Here is a 20626-nt window from a genome sequence, read left to right on the forward strand (position 1 = left end):
CCTGATTTATTATCAGGTGCTCTTCCTGATTTATATTAAGGGTTTTTCATATATATATAAGTAAATCTGGTTTTATATATAAAGGGCCCGATATTCAGTGTTATTTAACAGGCCAGGAACGGCTCCTGACCGGTTAAATAGCACTTAGCCAGCTAAGTGCTAATATTCAGCTAACCAGCTATATCGCGCGATATAGGCATGCTGGCCAGCTGGAAATTTCATTCCATAAGGAGTACAGGGACTAATGCACCTAGAATCCCCCTCCCACCAATTTTGTGTTTATGGGAAAAATGTAGCATACTTGTCTGAAATCTTTACTGTACATTCACCATAAATAATGCACATTAGAAAAATCAGACCAAAAATAAAAGCTGCATGCTTGAAAAATCTTCCAAATTTCCCTCTCAACATAAACATTATCAGCACTCAGTGCAGTGCTGTCAATAAATATTATAAAAGGGAAATGGATTGGGACTTGATATACTGCCCAAAGCAGTTTACATACTTATTTTGTACCTGGCCAATGCCCAAAGTCACAAGGAGCTGCAGTGGGAATTGAACCCAGTTCCCCTGGTTCTCAGGCTGCTGCACTAACCACTAGGCTACTCCTCCACTCCAAGCTGTAACAACTGTACCATTTCCATTTCAAAGAGGTGGCAGTATGTACCATTCTGCTAGTTGCCTTTTTCCACCACTTCAAAATCCAACTTGTGACAAAGGTAAATCTATAAAATAAAATCCAAACTGGTTGCCAACCCAAATATTTCAATGAAAAGTAACAGCTAAAAAACTACGAGGCTCTTTTACTAAAGGGTATTAAGCCTTTAATGAGTGATTAGCACATGCAATACGTTACTATAAAAATTCACTAAAGCATTTTCGATATGATGTCTAAATCGGAATTTGGACGTTTTGCGCTGTGTCCCTAATCCAAATAGCAAATGTAACCATTTTGAATAAGGTTTTGTTGTGCTTTATGCGTTTATCTTTTAGGCCATTTTCAAAAATAAAAAAATTAAAAACCCACAAAGTTAAAAACACAAAAAATAAGGCCACGGGGAAGTAGAAGGGGGCCCAGCATTTTTAGCAGACTGGTCCCCAGACATCCCAGGAGAGCAATGGCCACCCTAGGGGGCACAGCTGTGGACTTCATAAAATGCTCCCAGATACAATGCTCTTCAAGATAGCCTACCCTAACGATTTAACCTAACTAAAACTTGCCCACATGATTCTTATTGGCATTTGTTTTACATTAACCATGTTCTCATTATCATTTTTACTACCCCATATCCCTTCCTTTCCATTGTCCTACGCCTACCTCCCAACGCTCAATTCCTTCTGCCCCCAATTCCTCTTATGTTCAATTTACTTATCCGTTAACCCTTTTAATTTTGCGTTCACTACAAACTGTATTTTCTTCTTGCAACTTTGTAATTCATTATATTGTTACTATGTAAGCCGCATTGAGCCTGCCGTGTGTGGGAAAGCGCGAGGTACAAATGTAATAAATAATAATAATAACACACAGGTGCTCCTTTATCTTGTCTGCTGAGCCCTCCAAAACTCACCCAAAACCCACTACCCTTATGGGTGAAGAGGGCACCTATATGTGGGTACAGTGGGTTTTTATGGCAGTTTGAAGGGCTCTCAGTTTCCATCACAAGCTTAACAGGTGGTATGGGCCTGGGTCCACCTGTCTGCAGTGCACTGCACCCACTACTACACTATCCCAGGCACCTGTATGCTGCTCTAATGGATTTGTCTATAACATGTGAAGCTGTCATAAAGACTGGTGAGTACTATTTGTATTCACATTTTTGGAGGGTGAAAGGAGGTCAGTGACAACAGGGGGAGTAAGGGGGGGGGGGGGGTCATCCCTGAGTCCCTCCAGTGGTCATCCCTGAATCCCTCCAGTGGACATCTGGTCATTTAGGGCACCTTTTTGTGCCTTATTCATTATAAAAACAGGTCTAGACCAAAACGCTGAAGTTTTCGCCCTAGACGTTTTGGTTTTGTTCCATTATGGCTGTAAACGTTCAAGTGTTAGGTATGCCCTAATCTTGCCTTTGAAACGCCACTGACACACCCCCTTGTGGTTTGGATGCACTGAGACGAACTGCATAGATAAACGTCTGCAAAATAGGTTTCGAAAATACCGATTTGGCCGTTTTGAGGAAACATTCATCCAAATGCTGCTTTATGACACTTTTTGGACGTTTTTCTCTTTCAAAAATGAGCCCCAAAGTCACTTAGCACATATCTGTGAATGGGGCATAAACTGAGTGGAGCATGGATCCATCATGGGCATGTCACCAAGTGACAGGCACAAGTTTCAGAATACTATTGTCTGCGCACATTGAATGGCACTCTTAGGCATGCCAACTTACACCAGCCATTAACTTGTCGTAAGTGGACATGAATTTTGGCACAAATGCAGCTTTGTGCTAGTATTTTGTAATGGCTTGGGTGTGCCTAGAATTGGTGTTAAGAGTGCCCCACTCTGGTGCCTACATCTTGGCACCAAGTTATACAATTGCCTTCTTAGATTTTTTTTTTTTTTGGTAGAACAGCGGCATAGCAAGTTCACAAATAAACATAAAGCTGAAGAAAAGCTGAGGAGAGGGGATGAATGACTGCAGTGAAGAAACAACAAAAGAAAAACACAAAAATAAGACTAAACAAAAATCCAAAATTTCCAAAAACACAAGCATAAAAAAACAACCCCCCCCCCCCAAAACCCAGCAACAATGAAAAATAAAATCTAAAATATAAGGAAAAAAAAGAAGAAAAAGATGGCAAAGAGGCCAAAACACAGATAACAAAAGATATGCGCAAAATAGCAGCAAAACGTTTTGCCCTGGCCAGCAACAAGCTTGTCAAAAGAGTTTTCCACCCCAGAAAGATGTGACTAATTAGCACAAGATAACTCATCAGTGTGACTTTTTCACTACAACTACTACTTCTACTACTTATCATTTCTATAGCGCTACTAGACATATGCAGCGCTGTACACTTGAACATGAAGAGACAGTCCCTGCTCAACAGAGCTTACAATCTAATTAGGACAGACAAACAGGCCAAACAAGAGATAAGGGAATATTAAAGTGAGGATGATAAAATAAGGGTTCTGAACAAGTGAATAAGGGTTAGGAGTTAAAAGCAGCATCAAAAAGGTGGGCTTTTAGCTTAGAATTGAAGACCGTCAGAGATGCAGCTTGACGTACTGGCTCAGGAAGTCTATTCCAGGCATATGGTGCAGCAAGATAAATGCCACTAGAGCAAGACAGCACATACAGAAATGGTCTCAAAATCCGACACTGTGCAGAAGATAAAGTCTGCAGAAGTAGACAATACTTAAAACAGGAAACCTACAAGCATGCATAACTCCATATGTCTGGACATGTAGTGTAGATAAATGGTAGTTAATTCACATATCTATGACAACCACTCGGAGCATAACATGATTCATGAACTGTTCTGGGATCAGCAGAGATAATCTATCATGCCCTGGGGAACTTAAAAATAAGTTGATAGAACACTGTGAACTGTAAAATTTAATTGTGAAACATTTTCATTTTTGAGATTTTAGAATTTCTGTCCAATTTGTTCCGCTAAAAGTGATTCTTCCAAGCACACAAAAGTAAAAAGGTCTTAATATGACATTAAAAAAAATAAAACTACCAACAACCAAGCATAGCTTAAAATAATCTTATATTGGACAAAGTAAGGAGAAATTGCTGGAAGGCAGAAAGGCCAGTGGTACTCAGACTGATCCCAGGGACACATCTACATAAGTACATAAGCATCGCCATGCTGGGACAGACCAAGGTTCCATCGAGCCCAGCACCCTGTCTCTGACAGCAGCCAAAAGAACAAACAATTTGTCCCGCCCATCCCAGAAATAGTGGATTATTCCCACGTCCATTCAATAACATTCTATGGCCTTTTCCTCCAGGAAGCCGTCCAACCCTTTTTAAAAGTCTGCTAAGTCAACCGCCTTAACTACTTTTTCCGGCAACGAATTCCAGAGTCTAACTAAGCATTGAGTGAAGAAAAATTTCCTCCAATTCGTTTTAAATTTACTACCCTGCAGCTTCATCGCATGCCCCCTTGTCCTAGTATTTTTGGAAAGTGTAAACAGACACTTCACATCAACCTGTTCCATTCCACTCATTATCTTATAGACCTCTATCATATTTCCCCTCAGCCGCCTTTTCCCCAAGCTTAAGAGCCCCAGCCTCTTCAGCCTTTCCTCATAGGGAAGTCATCCCATCCCCTGTATCATCTTTGTTGCCCTTCTCTGCACATTTTCTAATTCTACTATATCTTTTTTGAGGTGAGGCGACCAGAATTTAACACAATATTCGAGGTGCGGTCGCACCACGGAGCGATACAACGGCAGAATAATATCCTTATTTTTGTTTTCCATCCCTTTCCCAATAATACCCAACATTCTATTTGCTTTCCGAGCCGCAGCAGCACATTGAGCAGAAGGTTTCAACGTATCATCAACGATGACACCTATATCCCTTTCTTGGTCCGTGACTCCTAACGTTTAACCCTGCATGACATCGTTATAGTTTGGGTTCTTCTTTCCCACATGCATCACTTTGTACTTGTTCACATTAAACGTCATCTGCCATTTAGACACCCAGTCTCCCAGTCTCGTAACTTCCTCTTGTAATGTTTCACAATCTTCCCGCGATTTGACGACTTTAAATAACTTTGTGTCATCAGCAAATTTGATTACCTCACTAGTTACCCCCATCTCTAGGTCATTATGAATATGTTAAAAAGCAGAGGTCCCAGCACAGAGCCCTGAGGGACCCCACTAACTACCCTTCTCCATTGCGAATATTGATCTTTTAACCCTACTCTCTGTTTCCTATCTTTCAACCAGTTTTTAATCCACAGTAAGACACTACCTCCGATCCCATGTCCCTCTAATTTCCTCTGTAGTCTTTCATGAGGGACTTTATCAAACGCCATCTGAAAATCTAGATACACACTGGGGCTCATTTTCAAAGAACTTAGACTTACAAAGTTCCATAGGTTGCTATGGAACTTTGTAAGTATAAGTGCTTTGAAAATACGCCTCAATATCAACCAGCTCACCTTTGTCCACGTTTGTTTACCCCTTCAAAGAAATGCAGCAGATTGGTGAGGCAAGACTTCCCTTCACTAAATCCATGTTGACTTTGTTCCATTAGTCCATGCTTTTGAATGTGCTCTGTAATTTTGTTCTTGATAATAGTCTCTACCATTTTGCCCGGCTCCGACTTCAGACTCATCTAGCCAGTTGAGTTTTCAGAGAAACCTTAATGAATATGTATTTACACTTATGGGTACTGTTTACTAAAGTGTCCTAAAAATTTGCACTTAGGATGGTCATAGCATCTCCAGAGCTGTGGCCGTGGCGGACAGAACAGGACGGAGGGAAATAGAACTGGAGCCCCCCAGTAATGGCTCACAGTTCGTGCTAGACACTGGCACCGGCGGAGGGAAAGTTTCTTATCATATGCATTTTCATTTTCCTTTGTTGCAAGGCAAAGCTGTCTTACAAACGCAGATTATTATTATTATTATTTATTGTATTTGTACCCCACATTTTCCCACCTTTTTGCAGGCTCAATGTGGCTTACAGAGTATAGATATGATAACGTCGTTACATGATTTAAAAAAACAGTCGATCATAAGCGGAGGTGAGAGAGGGTTTAGATGGAGAGGTGTTAGGTGAGGCCGTGTGAGATTTTTGGTGTACTTGGGTGGTTTAAGGAATGTTTTGTTTCATTGAGGGTGACTTTTGTAGGCTTTGTTGAAGAGATGTGTCTTCAAAGCTTTGCGAAAGCTGGTTAGATTGGTCGTGGCTTTCAGGGCCATGAGCAGTGCGTTCCAAGACTTTGTGCTTTTGTACGCAAAGGTAGTAGCATAAGCCTGTTTGTATTTCATTCCTTTGCAGCTGGGGAAGTTCAGATTGAGGAATTTGCGGGCCGATCTTTTGGCATTTCTGGGTGGTAAGTCCATATAGAGTGGGGCATCTGCGTGAATGATTTTGTGTACAGTCGTGCAGATCTTGAACTCAATTCGTTCCTTGAGCGGGAGCCAGTGCAGTAAAGACTGCTGATGCGGTAAGACTCCTGAAAGATCACATGACTCTTGATGCAAGTGTTATTAGCTGAAACATGAGCCCATTATTCTTCTAATGCATGACAAGTCCAGACACAGTTGTTGCTAATAAAAGTTTATATAACATTTACTCTCGTTTGGCCTCTGAACTTTATTGCAAGGCTATTCGTCCATCTCTACTTTGTCCTTCTGTTTGGCTGTTGGACGTATGGGTATCCTCTTTTGTTGTTTGCAAGAATTTGCACTTACCATACCTTCAATGCAAAACCTAAGGTGCAGGAAATGGTAAATGTTGGGGGCGGGTCTGCAACTGCCCTGCATTTAGGACCACATTCTACACATGGTGCTCAGAATTGCACGCACAATTTAGTTAACGAGCCAATTAGCGTGCTAACAACCTATTGGTATTAATTGGCAAAAATTTGGGATTTACACACGCATCTTGCAAAGTGCTATTCTATAAAAATGCATGTGTCAATCTTATATAGCGTGCAACTGAAAAGGGGGCAAAGCTAAGGGAGGGGCATAAGCGGGTCAGGGGCGTTCACTAGAAATGCTCGCAGTATTATGGAATTTGGGGGAATCTGTGCCTAACTTACATGCCAGGATTTACACCAGCCTTTAGTCGGTGTAAATGCTTGCGCCTAACATTAGGTGAGGATCCCGGAAGCACATGCTATTCTGTAATCAGCACCTAAGTCGAAGACGAGCCCGGTTTTTGTTGGGTGCCCAAATTTGGGCACCATTTCTAGAATTCCCCACTATGCATCCAATCCCACAATCAAATTCCAAATCACTCTATGGAAAGTGCAAACAACAATTCAAAAAGATCTCTCTCTCAAAAAGAAAAGAGTAAAAATTAAACACATTTATTAATTATAGTACAAAAATTCCAAATCTTTCAGTGCAATCGAACAGTCCAAAAAATGTAAAGAACCATTCTCTCACGATTTCATAAAACGCCAGACTTCCAGCTTTTAAAATAGAAGAAACAACCATGATCATATTTACATGGTGTTTCAAAGATATTCACAATTTGAAATTTCACAGCCAACTCTTCTAACAACTTTGAGCCTTAAAGCGTCTTCGGTCAAAAATATATTGCTATTAAAGCGACACTCCCTGGGCCAACGGGATCCGTTTCGCCATTCAATTTGGCTTTATCTGAGTCAACAGGGAAGAAAGAAGACAATCTTGTACTGCAATAAATACAAAAAGAAACTGAAAAACAACTTACCCAAAATTTAGAAAACAGCTCATATTCAAAATTGATTTTACTCACTATTACTGCAAATGACCACTGTTCTGGCTCATCATTTCAAAATGGCGCTTCCAACTTGGAAGACGCTGTGGCTCACTCTTTAAAGCTCAACATCCCGTCAAACAAACTTTATTGACAAAATCAACATATTCAACCGCTTTTTATCAGACATATCATATCACGGTTTTTGTCCGTGCCCAAATTTGGGCACCATTTCTAGAAATCCCCCCTTATTTCACAGAGCAATCACTTAACATACAGACCCATATTTCATGCCAATGCATCCAATCCCACAATCAAACTCCAAATTGATTACTCTATGGAAAGTATCAACTTTTTAGACACTACAGAGGCAAAGTTATCAACATAGGCTACCGTTAAGATGTGCTAATTTACCACTAACTCATGCTGTTTTAGCACAGATGCCATTTTATGCAATGAGATCTAGTTACTAATAGCTGGAGTTAACAATAAAATAGCAGTTGATAATTTCTACCTAAGACTAATAAAAGTTTGGAGGTGAAACAGGAAAAAGCAAAAATACTAAACAATTTTTTTTCTACAGCACTAAGGAAACGATTTGAGAAAGACCACCAATGACCGGAAAGAGCAGATGCCATATCATTCACAGAAGAGAAGGTATGTTTGTTTGATTTCAGATTTACTAGTTCCACAGACATGATGGTCCCTTTTTAGCATGTTTTTATGAAAATGAGCACATCCTTTTGGGTTTATCTATCTATGACACTAACATCACAGACAGCAAGCTGAAGCAGTGGTAGACAGCGAGCAGGTGGACAAGCCAGTAACTGGAGCAGTGGGACTGCAGGAGCTTCTTCGTTGACATGTAGCACATTAGGAAATTGGAAGGATATAATGGGTTTAATCAGTGGCATAGCTATGTGGCATAGCTATGTGAGGCCACGGGGGCCTAGGCCCCCCAAAATTTCCTTTGGGCCCCTGGTTTGGCTGGTGGGGGTCCCCAAACCCCCCCCAGGTTGAAGCCTTGTTTAGTGCCCGTCTCCGGCGCCACTGCATTTACCGGCACACAGGACATTCCTGCATGCTACAGCCATCAAAATATTGAACAACAAATGATAAGAGGGAGGTTGTCTGGAAAGGGCATCTCAGCAACAATTCAGGACTCTTACCTACTAACTGGGGCAACGTTTTGCAGTTACTGCATGGTAATAGCCCAAATTACCACAGGTAACTGTAAAGACTCTGGGTTTAAAAGTGTTGAGCATCGATCCATACAGCAAAATCAGAAACAATACATTTACCGTGTACCAACCACAGTGCAGATAATTCATGGGGTCTTTTACAGAGGCGCGGTAGCATTTATAGCATGCGTTAATGATTAGCACATGCTAAACACTAGAGACACCCATAGGAATATATGGGCATCTCTAGTGTTTAGCGCAAGCTTATTTTTAGCGTACACTAAAGAAACTAGCGTGCCTTTGTAAAAGGCTCATTCAGTGTAGTTATTTACAACTGTTCAGGTGACATTAACATGGAAGATAAGGTAAAATTATGTATAATCATACCTGATAATTTTCTTTCCATTAATCATAGCTGATCAATCCATAGACTGGTGGGTTGTGTCCATCTACCAGCAGGTGGAGATAGAGAGCAAACTTTTGCCTCCCTATATGTGGTCATGTGCTGCCGGAAACTCCTCAGTATGTCGATATCAAAGCTCCATCCGCAGGACTCAGCACTTAGAGAATTACACCCACGAAGGGACACTCTGCCCAGCTCACCACCGCCGAAACGGGGGAGGGGAATTAACCCAGCTCATCCCCACACAAGTGGGGGAGGGGAATCCGTCCAGCTCATCCCCGCGGAGCGGGGGAGGGACACCACACCCGCCGATGCGGGGGGATCTGGCTTATCCTGCAACCGCAACCGCGGGAGGAGCTGACTGACCCTAACACCGCCGAAGCGGGAAGGGTACAAAGCTGCCCTACAGCCGCACGAAGCGGGAGGGAGTGCCGGCAGAATTTTAAGTCTCAATCCAGCCCCGTAAAACGGAGGGGAGAGGAATGCAGCAGCTCACTATAACACAAACTCGTCTTAACTCTTGAAGAATCCAAGTGAAAAAACTTGAACACGAAGTCTTTCTGAAGTAACTGAAGACTAAACTTGAACCTGAAATGCAACCAGAATAAAAACAGCACAGATATCTGGGAGGGGCTATGGATTGATCAGCTATGATTAATGGAAAGAAAATTATCAGGTATGATTATACATAATTTTACCTTCCATATCATCAAGCTGATCAATCCATAGACTGGTGGGATGTACCGAAGCAGTACTCACCCAGGGCGGGACATTGAAATCCCTGACCTCAACACTGAAGCTCCAAACCGGGCCTCCGCCCGTGCAGCCACAGTCAAACGGTAATGCTTGGAGAATGTATGAGCCGAAGCCCAAGTTGCCGCCTTGCATATCTCTTCCAAGGAGACGGATCCGGCCTCTGCCATCGAGGCCGCCTGAGCTCTTGTGGAGTGAGCCTTCAGCTGGATAGGCGGCACCTTCCCCGCGGCCACATAAGCCGCTGCAATGGCTTCCTTGACCCATCTTGCCACTGTAGGCTTAGCAGCCTGCAGACCCTTACGAGGACCTGCACACAGGACAAACAGATGATCTGACTTCCGGAAATCATTGGTCACTTCCAAGTATCTGATGATGACTCGTCTCACATCCAGATATTTAAGAGCAGAGTACTCCTCTGGGTAGTCCTCCCTACGAAAGGAAGGGAGACAGAGCTGCTGATTCACATGGAATCGAGAAACAATCTTGGGCAGGAAGGAAGGCACTGTGCGAATAGTCACTCCTGCCTCAGTGAACTGCAGAAAAGGCTCTCGACAAGAGAGCGCCTGGAGCTCGGAAACTCTTCTGGCTGAAGTGATAGCCACCAAAAAGACTGCTTTCAACGTCAGGTCTTTCAGAGATGCCCTCGACAAGGGTTCAAAAGGCGGCTTCTGCAATGCTCTTAGCACCAGGTTGAGATTCCACGCAGGCACCACTGAGTGCAGAGGAGGGCGCAGGTGATTAACTCCCTTGAGAAAGCGCACCACATCTGGCTGCGAAGCCAGGGAAACACCCTTCAGGCGGCCCCTGAAGCAAGCCAGAGCCGCTACCTGGACTTTAAGGGAACTGAGCGACAGGCCTTTCTCTAGACCTTCTTGCAGGAACGCCAACACCGAAGAAATTGGAGCAGTGAAGGGAGAAAGTGAGCCTGCTTCACACCACGCTGCAAAGATACGCCAAACCCTGGCGTAAGCAGTAGAAGTAGAGCGCTTCCTCGCTCTCAGCATAGTGGCGATGACCTTGTCTGAGAAGCCCTTCTTCCTCAGACGCTGCCGCTCAATAGCCAGGCCGTAAGACCAAAGGGGGAGGGATCCTCCATCACCACGGGCCCCTGATGTAACAGGCCCTGCTCCACTGGCAGTCGCAGAGGATCGTCGACTGAGAGCCTGATCAAGTCCGCATACCAGGGACGTCTGGGCCAATCCGGACCCACCAGGATTACCCTGCCTGGATGCTTTGCCACCCGGTCTAGCACCCTGCCCAACATGGGCCAGGGCGGGAACACATAGAGAAGCTCTTGTGTCGGCCACTGTTGGAGAAGAGCATCTACTCCCAGGGATCGAGGGTCCCGTCCTCTGCTGAAGAAGCGCGGCACTTGGCAATTGGCCGATGACGCCATCAGATCTAGGCTCGGCTGGCCCCAGCGCTTCGTGATGTCCAAGAACGCCTGAGCAGATAGCTGCCACTCTCCGGGCTCCAAGGTATGGCGACTGAGAAAGTCCGCCTTGACATTCATGACTCCGGCAATGTGGGCCGCTGAAAGCTGCTCCAGGTTCGCTTCCGCCCACTGACATAGATTCATAGCCTCCTTGGCTAGAGGGGCGCTCTTGGTACCTCCCTGGCGGTTGACATAGGCCACAGCCGTGGCATTGTCCGACAGAACCCGTACTGGTTTCAACGCCAGTACCGGGATGAACTCCAAAAGCGCCAACCGAATGGCTCTGAGTTCCAGGAGGTTGATAGACCACTTTGCCTCTGCAGGAGACCAGAGTCCCTGCGCTGTCCTTCCCAAGCAGTGGGCTCCCCAGCCCGACAAGGAAGCGTCCGTCGTGACGACAATCCACTCTGGGGTCACCAGAGGCATTCCTGCAGACAACTTGTCCATCTGCGTCCACCAGCTCAGCGCCTTGCGCACTGCTGGGCCCAAGGGAAGGCGCACAGCATAATCCTCCGACACCGGCGTCCAGCGCTGCAGCAGAGAGTGTTGAAGTGGTCTCATATGAGCCCTGGCCCAGGGCACTACTTCCATCGTGGCCGTCATAGAGCCCAACAGCTGCACATAGTCCCAAGCCCGAAGAGGAGAGGCTACTAGGAACTGGTTCACCTGAGCCTGAAGCTTGACAATCCGATTGTCTGGCAGGAACACTCTGCCCACTTGGGTGTCGAATCGAACTCCCAGATACTCCAGGGACTGAGTGGGGCGCAGCTGGCTTTTCTCCCAGTTGATGATCCATCCCAGGGAGCTCAAAAGAGCAACCACCCGGTTCACAGCTTTGCCGCACTCTGCATAAGAGGGGGCTCGGATCAACCAGTAGTCCAGATAAGGATGGACTTGTACTCCTTCCTTCCTCAGGAAGGCCGCGATGACCACCATTACTTTGGAGAAGGTCCGCAGAGCAGTAGCCAACCCGAACGGGAGGGCTCTGTACTGGAAGTGTCGGCCCAGTACTGCAAAACGCAGGAAGCGTTGATGAGGAGGCCAGATGGGAATATGCAAGTACGCTTCCTTGATGTCCAAGGATGCCAGGTACTCCCCTGCCTTCACTGCCGCTATAACAGAGCGGAGAGTCTCCATGCGAAAGTGCCGAACTTTCAAGGCCCGATTGACCCCCTTGAGGTCGAGGATAGGCCGGACAGAACCTCCTTTCTTTGGTACCACAAAGTAAATGGAGTAACGTCCCTTGCCAAGCTGATTTTCTGGCACCGGAACGACCGCCCCCAGGCGGATGAGATTGTCCAAGGTCTGCTGCACTGCCACAGCTTTGACCGGAGACTTGCAGGGAGAGAGTACAAACCCGTCTCTTAAGGGTCGGCAGAACTCTAGCTTGTAGCCGTCTCTGATGACTTCCAGCACCCAAGCGTCTGAAGTTATTGTGGTCCACTCGCCCAGAAACGAGGACAGCCGTCCTCCAATCTGCACTGGGGCGTGGACCAAGACCCCGTCATTGGGTACGAGACCCTGGGGGAGGACCGGAGGGAGCACCTCCGGGACGGCGGTCTCTGCGAAAGGAACGCTGCTTGGGGGAGAAGGTCCTCTTAAAGGAAGAGGAGGCAGAAGAGCCCGACCTGCCCGGGCGGTACCGACGGGCTTCCTGAAACCGTCCTCTGGAGGTACCGGGGCGAGCACTAGCTCGAGCCCTGACCTCTGGTAACTTCTTGCCCTTAGACGTGCCGAGATCGGTCACGATTTTGTCCAGCTCGACCCCAAAGAGCAGCTTGCCTTTAAAAGGCAATCTAGCCAGGCGGGATTTAGAGGCGTGGTCAGCAGACCAATGCTTCAGCCAAAGCCACCGCCGCGCAGAGATTGTCTGAGCCATGCCTTTAGCTGAGGCTCTCAAGACATCATACAGCAAGTCTGCCAAATAGGCCAAGCCCGATTCCAGGGCCGGCCAATCATCCCTCAAGGAAGAATCCGAGGGGGAAGCCCGCCGCACCATAGTCAGGCACGCCCTGGCCACATAGGAACCGCAAACTGAGGCCTGCAAATTTAAAGCAGTAGCCTCATAGGACGACCTTAAGGCCGCCTCCAATCTTCTGTCTTGGGCGTCCTTTAGGGCTGTGCCACCTTCCACCGGCAACGCCGTTTTCTTAGTCACCGCAGTGATTAAAGAATCCACGGTAGGCCACAGATAGGCCTCACGTTCACTCACAGCCAAAGGATAGAGGCGGGACATAGCCCTAGCCACTTTAAGGCTCGCTTCTGGGACATCCCATTGAGCCGAAATTAAGGTGTGCATAGCATCATGCACGTGGAAGGTTCTAGGCGGGCGCTTCGTCCCCAGCATAATGGCAGAGCCAACAGGGGCTGAGGGAGAGACGTCCTCCGGAGAGGAAATCTTCAAAGTGTCCATGGCCTGTAGCAACAGGTTGGGCAAATCCTCTGGGCTAAAAAGCCGCGCTGCAGAGGGGTCATCCGCTCCAACCGAGCGGGGATCCGTCTCTTCCAAGGAATCCGCAAAGGACCGTTGGGAGACCTCAGACACGCTGCCCTCATCTACATCGGAGGAGACAAATTCCTCCAAGGCCTGGGAATCAACCCGAGGGCGTTTGCCTCTGGGAACCTCAACCTCTTTACCAGACGAGGGAGCAGGGGCAGCGTTGTGCATGAGGAAGGCCTGATGCAGCAGCAAAACAAACTCGGGGGAGAAACCCCCCAGACTGTGCACTTCCGCAGCCTGGGCAACAGCCCTAGACGCACCCTCAACCGGCGCTCGCAAGAGCGGGGGAGAGACATGCTGCGCATCCAAGATGGCGTCCGGCGCGACACTCCGCGAAGGAGCCGCGCGGGAAGAACGGCTCTTAACTTTAGCCGCTTTTGTGCCGTCGCCCAAATTAAGGGCGTTCATGGCATTAATGTCTCCAACCTCAAGGGCGGCCCAAGAACAAGCCGTCCGAGCCGCGTGGCCGGCCAAGATGGCGGAGGCGAGGAGCGGGGGATGGGCGTTTATGGCGGGAAAAACCGCCACGCCGGAGGAAGGACCGGGACATACATCGGTCACGAAACTGTCACCCAACAAGGGCGAATCAGGCTTGAAGACCCCCGCATCCCCTCTAGAAGCGCTCCAGCGATCCGGGGAGCGACCCTTTGCGCCCTCGCCCTCCGACGCCATATGCCACGAGGAGAAGAATCGGGGAACCCCCTACCCGCTATAAAAAGGTAAAAATTACCTGCTGTCCGCTCCGAGCTGTAACGACCTGGTGTCCCAGTGAGTAGCTGCAAAAGACGCTTAAATAAACGTCGAAATAAACGCCTTTAAGGACGTTCAAAATTATTATTATTTTTTTTTTTAACGGAGCCAGCGGGAGGGGGGAGAAAAGGAGGGACCTGGCACCACCAGGTTTGCACTTGCTCAAAAGAGCCCTCAACCCCAGGCCTCAACAAAACCTAAGGATTAGGCTTGGAGGCCTAGCCAGAGCTGCTGCTGTGTGTGACCACCACCTGCTGAGATAGAGAACATACTGAGGAGTTTCCGGCAGCACATGACCACATATAGGGAGGCAAAAGTTTGCTCTCTATCTCCACCTGCTGGTAGATGGACACAACCCACCAGTCTATGGATTGATCAGCTTGATGATATGGAAGATGGAACACGTAGCAGTTAATGCATGGTAACTACCTGCATGTTAAACTATGTCCATTCCCTGCTTTCTTTCCACGTTAGCTGATAATTCAGAAACTAGCATGCGTTAAGTGCCAAGGCGTTAACTGTCAGTGTGTGATAACTGCCGTGTTAAACAGCTAACACAGGCCCCTAACTGAACTCCTACTAGTGACGAGACGTCACATACAGACTAGTAAGTAGATGAAATTAAATAAAAAAGGTATTTTGATAGCTAGTTTTTAGTTCTGCCAGGAAGATATTTAATTAAGACAAACTAAAGTGTAAGATTTTTTTGTTTCTAAAGGGCCAAAACTGAATGCTCTTGGAAATTCAAGATGAACTGTTAGTCAACCTTTCAGTGCCTCTAGTACAGCTTCTTACTAAACAATTATAACTGAGCCTAATGACCAAACTAGCATTAGAAATACTAAACACCTTAGATACATCAATACGTGATTTTAACCCATGTTGGGCCTATAGGTATTTATTTATTTATTTATTGCATTTGTATCCCACATTTTCCCACCTCATTGCAGGCTCAATGTGGTAAAACTTATTAAATGAAGTTTCCAGATTAATCATTGGAAGATGGCTTTCCAAATGAAACAATTAGAGTATTATATACAGTGGGGGAAATAAGTATTTGATCCCTTGCTGATTTTGTAAGTTTGCCCACTGACAAAGACATGAGCAGCCCATAATTGAAGGGTAGGTTATTGGTAACAGTGAGAGATAGCACATCACAAATTAAATCCGGAAAATCACATTGTGGAAAGTATATGAATTTATTTGCATTCTGCAGAGGGAAATAAGTATTTGATCCCCCACCAACCAGTAAGAGATCTGGCCCCTACAGACCAGGTAGATGCTCCAAATCAACTCGTTACCTGCATGACAGACAGCTGTCGGCAATGGTCACCTGTATGAAAGACACCTGTCCACAGACTCAGTGAATCAGTCAGACTCTAACCTCTACAAAATGGCCAAGAGCAAGGAGCTGTCTAAGGATGTCAGGGACAAGATCATACACCTGCACAAGGCTGGAATGGGCTACAAAACCATCAGTAAGACGCTGGGCGAGAAGGAGACAACTGTTGGTGCCATAGTAAGAAAATGGAAGAAGTACAAAATGACTGTCAATCGACAAAGATCTGGGGCTCCACGCAAAATCTCACCTCGTGGGGTATCCTTGATCATGAGGAAGGTTAGAAATCAGCCTACAACTACAAGGGGGGAACTTGTCAATGATCTCAAGGCAGCTGGGACCACTGTCACCACGAAAACCATTGGTAACACATTACGACATAACGGATTGCAATCCTGCAGTGCCCGCAAGGTCCCCCTGCTCCGGAAGGCACATGTGACGGCCCGTCTGAAGTTTGCCAGTGAACACCTGGATGATGCCGAGAGTGATTGGGAGAAGGTGCTGTGGTCAGATGAGACAAAAATTGAGCTCTTTGGCATGAACTCAACTCGCCGTGTTTGGAGGAAGAGAAATGCTGCCTATGACCCAAAGAACACCGTCCCCACTGTCAAGCATGGAGGTGGAAATGTTATGTTTTGGGGGTGTTTCTCTGCTAAGGGCACAGGACTACTTCACCGCATCAATGGGAGAATGGATGGGGCCATGTACCGTACAATTCTGAGTGACAACCTCCTTCCCTCCGCCAGAGCCTTAAAAATGGGTCGTGGCTGGGTCTTCCAGCACGACAATGACCCAAAACATACAGCCAAGGCAACAAAGGAGTGGCTCAGGAAGAAGCACATTAGGGTCATGGAGTGGCCTAGCCAGTCACTAGACCTTAATCCCATTGAAAACTTATGGAGGGAGCTGAAGCTGCGAGTTGCCAAGCGACAGCCCAGAACTCTTAATGATTTAGAGATGATCTGCAAAGAGGAGTGGACCAAAATTCCTCCTGACATGTGTGCAAACCTCATCATCAACTACAGAAGACGTCTGACCGCTGTGCTTGCCAACAAGGGTTTTGCCACCAAGTATTAGGTCTTGTTTGCCAGAGGGATTAAATACTTATTTCCCTCTGCAGAATGCAAATAAATTCATATACTTTCCACAATGTGATTTTCCGGATTTAATTTGTGATGTGCTATCTCTCACTGTTACCAATAACCTACCCTTCAATTATGGGCTGCTCATGTCTTTGTCAGTGGGCAAACTTACAAAATCAGCAAGGGATCAAATACTTATTTCCCCCACTGTAATCTAATCAACATTAAATAAATGGATGCACACATATTTCAATTCGTGGATATCATGCACCATTAAAACATATCAGGCACCTTACCTTGAGAGTCAAAAATAATTGGCTGGCAATTCTTATTTTGCTTCCAGCCGCACTTGAGCACTTGGCCTCCTTCCACAATGCCCACCTGGGAAGTGTTTGCTTTCGGGGCTCCCACCAGCAAAAATACCCTATCAGAAGAAAAAAAAATAATATGCAGATGAAGAGGGCAGTGACTTTGCTTGACCACACATGGACCATGGAAATGCACAGGTCCATTTCTACAAGATTCTCAGCACTGGATTCTAAAGAGCTAATCTTGTTGAAACGTCAATATCATACTCATTACCATGCTTCTGGTTGGTGGCCATTGAGGTTAAGTCAAAAATATATTTAAAAAGTTTTGACTTTGAGTAAGTCAAAACTGAGCCATAAGTCCATGGCTGTGTACCTGAAGTTGCCTATATTGATGTGCTATTTCACCATTAAGTAGTTTATATAAAAACTCAACCTTTAATATTATGAATGTACATTTGACTAAAATAATTTTGCAACAACTCCCATAATCCTTAATCTAAAGAAGCCCACACCACTGCAGTCACTTGTTGCTGAGAAACAGGTTGCAGTCCTCTTACTAAGATGTTCTTTACCAACCTCTAGGTGTCACCATTTAAGGAAGTTTGATTCATCCTCCGATTGTTTGCCAGAGTACTACAACAGCAGGACCCAAAGGCCTAGCAACCTGTTGCAGCTGGTTCTACCAACAAACAAACACAATGTAAATGTTTCTTACACCAAACAAAATATCAAATAACACAACCCTACACAGCCATGTTTTGGCTCACACTTTCATCAGACCAGAATTTCTTCAATAAGAGGAACTCAGAAACCACAAAAAAGTGAATCATAGGGTTGTGTTATTTGAAGTGGTTTGTTAGACCAATTAACATTTTACTACATTTTACTAAGTACAGTTCCCCCCTCCCCCCCCCCCCCCGCCTCGATATTCAAAAGCATGTAATGGTCCAGGATCGGCATCAGGCCGGTTAAATGCCCCATAACTGGCTAGCTGGCGATGTTTGATGGGAGATAGCCGGATATCTCCTGCCGAATATCACCAGTTAGTGGTTAGCAGTTTGCCAGTTATATTAGCCGACATTACTAGCTATCCGCCGATTTTCAGCCCCACTTTACCAGTTATATTTGGCCACATGTGGCATAGCTTTGGCTGGTTAGAAGATAACCGGCTAAGTCTGGATACCAATATAGCCAGCTATCTTCTGACCAACCGGATATTCAATGTCGGTCACTGGAAATGGCCCAGCATTGAATATTTAGGTTTAGCAGTGACCGTGGGAGTTAGCCGGGCTAACTCCCGCGGTCTGAATATCAGCCCCAGTGTGTTTGTTGTTTGGCTCTGTGTACTTCTTGGCCTCTTATTCCTGTATCATGGAGCTGGTTATACTGTTCACAACTGTCCCACTGAACAAATGTTAGCAAACATATTTTTTTTGTAATGGATTGAGATACAAAGCTCAGAACAGACCTTCAGATGATTGCTCTTTGTCTAGGATACAGCCATATGAGCCAACTTTTCAAAATGATTGGGGGTGCTAAATCCAATGGAAATTACCCCTCCCTGGAAACAGTCAAGTTGTTTGCTCAATATTGGGGGTGCTCAAGCATCCACAGAGCTGGCTCCTATGGACACATTATATTACATTATATAGATCTTTTTGTCTATAAATACCAGCATTTTAGTTCATTGCAGATAACAATAAGAATCGAGTAGACACAACTCCAGAAAATATAAAAAACAGTGGAAATTACATGGTAAGTACGAGAAAAGTAATAACATCCAAGATACCATGAAAAAACAGCAATCTAATAAGCTAGTTGTTCATAATTCAAAGAATTTTTGAAATAGAAAAACTTTTTGAGAGTTTTTCAGAAAACTTGATAATTTTTCTGAAAAGTTTCCTTGATCTAACAGACTGGTGTGAGTACAGCTACTTATACTTGAGATATTTAGAATTTAGCTTAACGTATTTTTCTTTGTACTTGCCTTAATAAATTTCCAATGTCTAATTCAGAAAGTGAATTATCAGATCTAATACCATTTCTTCCATCAAATTTCCTCTCCAACCCAAAGCTAAATACAATAAAAACCAGACATACATTAAAATATAAAATCTAGACATTGACATTTTCAAAGGAAGTTGACAGCCTGACTTCAGCACTTCAGTTTTAGGTGCTTAAAGTTCGATTACATTTCATTTAAAATTAGGTTCCTACATTTAAGGCTGAAATTTTGTCTGAAGAACTAATTTTAGGCCTGCTATTCATTCACCTAACTGTAGACATTTAAGTTAAGGCATCTGTTTGGAAATGATAAGAACGTAAGAATATCCATACTGGGCCAGAGCGATGGTCCATCTAGCCCAGCATCCTGTTTCCAACAGTGGCCAATCCAGATCACAAGTACCAAATAATAGCAACACTCCATGCTACCAATCCTGGGACAAGGACTGGCTTGCCCCATGTCTTTCTCAATAGCAGACTATGGACCTTTCCTCCAGGAACTTGTCCAAACCTTTTTTAAACCCAGATATGCTAACCACTGTTACCACATTCTCTGGCAACAAGCACTTCAGTTTATTCCCCTGTCCTGGCCCCGCCCACATTTTAAGCACCTAAATTTAGGAACTCAATCCAAGTCCATTTTCAAAGGGGCAAGATTTGATACCTCTCAAAGTCAGATGCCAAGACCCTTTCAAAACTGACCTCAAAATGTTTTGGTGTACATCCAGCTCAAAATACATACCCGCTTACAATTACAACCTATTTAATTAGGGGAAGACTTAGGACTTTAAATGAGCATATTTTAATGCACAGCATATGAAAACAGAGTTATCTGCTGCAAAGCCCATTTTATGTAATCAGGGCTAGTGTAAGGGGGTGGCTATAGAAGTCCTGAGCCTGCCTCAAGTGGAAGAAGGCATAGCCTATAGGTGAGCTTTTGAGGTCCCCCCCCCCCCCCCCCCCCCCAGTTTCTGCCCTGGACCCTGCATTTCTAAACACCAGCCCTGTATGCAATGGTTTTGCAGAAGACAGTATGAAAGAACAGTGATATCACACACTAACCATTAGTAAATCCCCCCCTCATTAACCTTATAAAGGCATCCTCTACCAAGCGCCATTGTTTTAAAATAAATTTAAAACAAATCGGTATTTGATTGTTTCTAGAAGGGGGTAGTGTAATGGTCAGTTTCATCTGTAAATCTCATTCACATCACAGATTCTTTGTACGCTTCCTAAACTGGTCATTTAAAAGCCATCATAATGTACAAAGAACACAAGAATGTAAGCCAAAGGTTCTCCTCCAAAACCAGAGGCACTTAAACTGCATTTCCAAGTGTAAAACCAAACCAAAAACACTCCCTGCCAAGAACTGGGAAATCCTCATACAAAAAGAGCAAGGAGCCTTGAACTGGATACACATGCACCAATGAGGGCTGCACAAATACATTCCAAACAAGTAAACTTAATGAGGCCACAGAGATGGGAGTAATTTATGG

The 20626-nt window shown here is 45.2% G+C and overlaps 1 protein-coding gene across 3 annotated transcripts in view; it reads right to left on the minus strand.

Moving 5' to 3' along the window:
• Window positions 1-20626, minus strand: part of ITGAV (integrin subunit alpha V) — a 162164-nt gene that overhangs the window by 129053 nt on the left and 12485 nt on the right. For all 3 annotated transcript variants that reach the window (XM_030210296.1, XM_030210295.1, XM_030210294.1), the window contains exon 2: window positions 17112-17239. In XM_030210296.1, the coding sequence (XP_030066156.1) occupies window positions 17112-17239 (128 nt within the window). The remainder of the gene's footprint in view (window positions 1-17111; window positions 17240-20626) is intronic.

Source organism: Microcaecilia unicolor, chromosome 7, assembly GCF_901765095.1.
Source record: "Microcaecilia unicolor chromosome 7, aMicUni1.1, whole genome shotgun sequence".
In the NCBI taxonomy this organism is placed as follows: domain Eukaryota; kingdom Metazoa; phylum Chordata; class Amphibia; order Gymnophiona; family Siphonopidae; genus Microcaecilia; species Microcaecilia unicolor.